The sequence below is a fragment of the Morone saxatilis genome, unplaced genomic scaffold (genome assembly GCF_004916995.1).
Source record: "Morone saxatilis isolate NCDOM2014 unplaced genomic scaffold, NCSU_SB_2.0 Contig20, whole genome shotgun sequence".
Lineage (NCBI taxonomy): Eukaryota > Metazoa > Chordata > Actinopteri > Moronidae > Morone > Morone saxatilis.
In genome coordinates this window covers 9,170,483-9,176,471 of record NW_023339763.1, presented here as the reverse complement: position 1 = coordinate 9,176,471, position 5,989 = coordinate 9,170,483, and the positions used below count along the sequence as shown (strand labels likewise).

Below are 5,989 nucleotides of genomic sequence, written 5' to 3'. Positions count from 1 at the left end.
TCACACGCACACGTGTCTCATGTGTGTTAAATTTAGTATGGCTAAGAGCATGTCTCATGTCAGTAACTGAACATCATGGTCAGCTAGGTTTCCTCTTCGCTGTGGCTGAAGGCTGCTGGATCTCCACCTTTCCGAAGCCACACTCTAAAATACTAAACATGGTAGATTTTATTTAGTATCAGTAAGGTCATGAAGATGAGGTCGAGTTCAAAGTTCATAATTAACTGACGGACTATAATTTCTTAAATTTGTTGATACATCTCTCCAATTTAGGCATTTTGGAGAAAAAAAAAAAACACATCCTAGTCTCCAAGTCCCAATGACCAGCAGTGATGACATTCGATATGATAGAGCGCTTTAATTTTCGAGTTGTTGTGGTGCGCCAGCGGAGAGCAAGTGGTATCCTGCAACCGGAATAACTAGCAAGACTAAAATGGCATTTACGTCATGTGATATTTTGACTGGAAGGCTTACCGCTATTTGATACATAGCTCAACACCAAAATGTACTTTTTCCACTTTAATTCCAAACAGTTTCCAAGCCAGATACTTAAAACAATCATTCCACTTCCACTAGAATGAGGTTAAACATAAAAAGAATGACACTTTTAATATTTCATTGTAACGTAAAAAAAAAGGGGGGGGGGGGGGGGGGGGGGTCTGCTTTGTATTAATATATTACTTCATTAATTCTTTACAGGGCAGGGTTTCCAAATCACATCTGACAATACAATTTCTTCCTCTTTGGAAACCAATGGGATGCCAATGACTGAGATAGGGCATCAGAGTCATTAATTTAACCACAACCGTCCAATTGCACATCTGAATCCAGTGAGAGACTTTCAGCTTATTCCATCTGTCATTGTGCTCTTGAGCAAAGCAGTGATTCCCAACCTGCCCAAGAAGCTCTGCTCTGGCCTGCCCTGGAAATCACATTGCAGCTATAGCTCTCTACTGACATACATGTATCATATATATTAGTAAAGGTATTACTGATTACAGTGTGTGTAAGCATAGACAATTCATGAATGCATGTGGGGGGGGGAAATGCTTTAGGGGAAACCAGGCCCCTGATCTTCTATTCATATGGTCCTCAACCTTCTCAGAAACTCAAACCCAAAAAAAAAGCTAGTAATTTTCCCTTTTCAGTCTTGTATTACATGATTTCTATACGTTTTCACAAGGGACATAATGCTTGGTCAGAAGGGTTAAAAACACATTAAATTGGTACTTGAAATATATTATTTCACACTGCATAAATCAACCCACAATCCCAAAATTACCCACTGACCCCTGGGCTGAGAAGCACCTCTATACAAATGACTTCATCAGATCGAAGACTGGTGAAAGGAATAACACAAACAAGACTGCCCCCTGGTGTCTACACAGGGGAACAGTGTATGCTGCTGCTGCTGCTGCTGCTGCTACCAACAGATAGTAAAACAGTAAATAAGGCATTAATTTATACATCACACACTTCATAATTGCAAATAGCATATGACAGTTCACCACTAACAACTGAAGGGTTTTACAGATTTTCAGCATTCACTAGTTTAGACCAAGAGGGGACAATTATCATATTGTCCAAATCATGTGGAGCAGAGGAAAAAAAAAAAGTTTCTTCCTCCCTTTTTGATTGGATGAAGCCAGACTGCATATCTCATTAAAAAGGAGGAAAAAGTGATGATGGTAACTGATGGATTTTGAGCTTAATAGATGAAGAGGACCCGGGTGCGGGGCAGGGTGGACAAGGTGTCGGCCATCTTGCGGATTCTGGCATAGTTGATGAATCCTCGAAGGAAGAGCAAGAATCCTGAAGAGCAAAAAAAAAGAAAAACGGGACTGTGAGACAACTAGAAGACTAGGGAACAACCTTATAACTCCATGTTAAGACTTGGCAGCTTAATGTATCTAGGTGCTCTGAATGGGTCTTTAGGTCATCATTAAAAACAGTAAAGCCTGCACACTCAAAATCTTTTATTAATGACAACATTTTGATCCTAGATGGATATTTATACACATGCACATCAACAGCTGGTGTGCTCTATGGTGGCAGGTGTGGCCAATCACCACAACCAGGATGATAACGTAGGTTTACTTTAGGTTAACCAACATAAACCAAAACAGTGCTTACAAGGCAAGGTAGCAAACAATTAACGACCTAACTAACACAATCTTTATAGTTGCATCCGTTTGGTATGAAATGATATGTCAACTTACTTAAACTCATTTGGCAATATGGGAATGACGATGCCAAGGGAGAAAGTAATAACTAGTAAACATGTTTTAAAAAGATACAAGAAGACGTCTGGTGTTTTTGCTGAAAAGGAGCTTATGCAGATGCTTCCACTTTAATTCATAACACTATAAAAATGGGAATTTACTGTATGGAAAACTTGTATTCTTCCGACTTTGCACCTCTATGTGCTGCAGTCAGTGGTCGGAGAAGCAGGATCTTCATTTCATTGAAATAATGAATTCAAACAAAAACCTTATCATCCTTTGACAGGATAATTAAGGTTTTAACTATTTTGTATATTTACAACATATGACACCTAAACGCTGTTGCAATGAGCTCCAGAGAGCAGAAATGTGTCACAAGCCAGGCAAAACCATTTGATTCCCTATTTGATTGATTTAAATTCAGAGGTTGGCTACTTACCCAGCACCAGGAACACCCACCACAGCCAGTACTGTCCATCAAAGTAACCAGGGAAGTATGTGGAGAACTAGAAACCCAACAGAACGACAGAAATGACTGGTTAGAATAAATATGGCCTGTACTGGTTTCACTCAAATGAGCCCTGCGTTTTCAACGTGAATGCAGAAAAGCAGGGCAGTTTTAAAGAGATCTTTGAGGAAATAGCACAGCGCCAACAAGACAACCACTACAGAAACAACATTAAAATACCAGGGTGGTGTTTGGGGCTTTTGAGATGTTTGTGCGTACATAAAACCACATTTTATGTGTTTTTCATGTGTACTCTGTAATGTCTGTGTTTGTGTGTGTGGGCTGCTTATCGTACCCTGACTATGAGGATCCATTTGATGAGGGAGAGGCCAAAACCTGAGATTGCCCCATAGCGGCCGGCTGCTGAGGTGGTCAGACAGAAGGACAGGAAGAAACCGATCCAGTTGAACAGGAATGCCACTGGACAGAGGACGGAGGGAGAAGACTCATTTGTATCTTACATAATAGAGGATGTAATTTCTGTACAACTCTAGGAAGAGAAGAGCTGAAGATGAAACAACATGGATAGGATAAGAAGATAAAAAAAACAGACGAGTAGTTTGGACAACTAACTGAAAAAAGTGAGCATAAAGATGCCGTCATTTCCTATCCTCAGCTGATCAGCATCCTCGAAGTCGTCTCTGGTCACAAAGTCTTCATCCTGTCATAGAGTAAGTGACAAAAAGAGACCAAAGTAAGTTATTTAAGCACTCAAAAAAATGTAACCACAGCAACAACAAGGCAGTAGCAGAGCTTCCCGGCGCTTTACTTTACTTTAATGAAACTTTTTTCTAGTCTATAGCTCAATCAATTTGATAAAGTTTAACTTTAGCAGTATTTTCACAGTTCGAAATTCTACATATACAATGTAGTGACTGAGATCAAAGCGAATTGTCATAAAGCGCCGGCAAGCAGCTGCTAAAGGGAAACTAAGCTCAAACAGAGAGTAAATACAACACAAACAACCAAAGGACCAATGGAACCATCACAACACAGCAAGCCCATTTAACTACTATTATTGTCACTTTACCGAAAGTAAACCCAGTCAGAGTCAATGTAGCATATCGGGAGAACCAGTAGATCTAGTATAATATCAACTAAGCACTAGCTAGCACTCTAAATACACAAACACACAAGAAGGGTGGGGTACTGAATACATACAGCGAAGGTACATCTGTGTTTTCACACGACAAACCAGGACCAAATACACTTCCTCTCATCATACACTCTCCTCCCACTCCTCCCAGTTACCTCCAGTGAACTGCGAATTACATCGTCAAAAGTCTCCAGGCGTTCCCTGTGCTGCGGCTGCTGCTGAGCGCAAGGCAGTGCGTGGCAGGGAAACACAACACCAACAATCAAACAGGGCGGCCCCCACATGCAGTAAAGCATTACAATGACCACTAGAGGTCAGAGAGGGGCTGTCATTTTTATTTTATTTTCAAATTTTAACAGTTTTTTTCTTCAAGATATGTCAGGTATGAATGAATTTCTGATTCATTTCTGCCGCTGACAGAGAGACTCAGAGACGGCGTTCACACGAGCTGCTCGTGACAGGCCTGCACACGAGAGGTTAGATTGCTGGTGTCCCTTTTTTAAAACAATCCCTCGGGCATTAAATACAAGTTAATGGCATGCTGTATAAGATGAGGTGTGTTTTGCCCTTTGTAAACACAATGACAGCTACATAATAACTGGAGAGGAAAGGCTTCCCACAACCAAATGTTTTGTGTAAAGAGCACAGATGTTTTCCGAAGCAATCGCGCCATTAAAGCTCTGGAAACTTTGAATGTGTCTACCAAAGATTTCTAAAGATTTACACTGACAGTCCGTACCTCCATCACCAAGGACAAATTACTGACGTGAGGTGGTGGGACTGTTTGAGCTACCAGCCATAAAACATAATCAGAGGGTAGTTCAGTGGGCCTGGGAGATTAAAGCATTCACAACAGAAAGAGGCTTCTTGTGAAACAGACTGTTAATTATGTGCCACATTATTCATGAGTCATATATATATGTGTGTGTTTCTTTTTGAATCTGCTATTTTTCAAACCAACAACAAAAGGCTGTTCATGTCAGAAAGACACACAGTCAGATATGTGATTCTGAACACAAAACAAAACAAAAAATCTTTCCGTAATGGTGCACTAAACACTTCCTGCCTTGCAGACAACACGGGAAGTGTTTGAGCACAAGCTACAGTGCGTGCATATACTGAATGTGACCGCAGGCAAGAAAGGGAGAAAAAAGAGACACTCACTCTTCCAGTTACCAGGGGAACAGTAGTCTCGGCCTTGGTTCTTTCTGCTTCATCATAGGAAGGTAGCGTGGTCGCTACGTTGTATGATGGAGGCTTGGGGAAAGCCCCGTCTTCTTTGTAGTCAAAGTAGGCTGAAAAAAAAGAAACGGCACAGTTTCCAACACAAAAGGCAGAAGTTTTACTGGTTGAAAGTCTTATTCTGTATCGGCAGACAGCTGGCTCGTAACTGTATAACGTATTTCCTGCCACTGCCGAAACTAAAGCCACTATTTAACGAGTGTTCTTGTGCTTAGTCACTGACGCAGCTCCAGAAGTGGAAACCGGCTCACGACTTGGAGGTGATCTCTGAACTTAAGTTTCCTTGTCAGAAGCAATCTGCTCTTCTTGAAAGAGTGAATCCTGCGTTTGGTCAGTCGAGTAAGGGATTAGAATAATAAAAACAATTATGAGGCCTCCGATGGAAACAGATTTGTTATCTCTTCGCTCTTAAAAGCAAAGAGCAGTATACAAAAACATTCAGCTAGCAGCCTCTCATTTTTAGCTGGCACAGACCGTCACTTTCACCGGTTAAAATGACAAAAAGAATCGCTGGCAGCAGGACACATCAGCTGCCACTAATGAATGATAATTGTGTGAGTAACTGGATGGCACACCCAAATTTGACTTGGCTGTTGTGTGTTTGTGTACTCTGCCAAAGACAGTGTAGGTGGTTCAAGAGGTACTGTACACTTAAAAAGTGTTTTTGAAGCTTTAAGCTACATGACTATATGAATTCTAGGACTGTACTAGGATGAAACGCATCAATGCTGCTGTTAACACTCCTGACAATTTCTTGGAAATGTGTCATGAATGTGCTTCTAGTGCCAAAGCTCCAGCACGGACATATGGAGTCTGAAAGAAGCGGCTCGTAAGCAGTGGTCCGTTATCTTTTTGGAACTGCAAGCGTATAGTGCGGTTATACAGCTATCAGTATAGTTTAAAGCACGCTCAGGTCTGGCT

The 5,989-nt window shown here is 41.1% G+C and overlaps 1 protein-coding gene across 1 annotated transcript in view; it reads right to left on the bottom strand.

The window, feature by feature from the left end:
* Positions 1-504: 504 nt before the first annotated feature.
* Positions 505-5,989, bottom strand: part of LOC118331895 (NEDD4 family-interacting protein 1-like) — a 7,511-nt gene continuing 2,026 nt past the window's right edge. The window contains exons 3-7 of the mRNA XM_035666991.1: positions 4,991-5,121; positions 3,304-3,391; positions 3,026-3,150; positions 2,662-2,728; positions 505-1,812 (exon numbers count right to left, since the gene is read on the bottom strand). Of these exons, the coding sequence (XP_035522884.1) occupies positions 1,709-1,812; positions 2,662-2,728; positions 3,026-3,150; positions 3,304-3,391; positions 4,991-5,121 (515 nt within the window). The 3' untranslated portion in view covers positions 505-1,708. The remainder of the gene's footprint in view (positions 1,813-2,661; positions 2,729-3,025; positions 3,151-3,303; positions 3,392-4,990; positions 5,122-5,989) is intronic.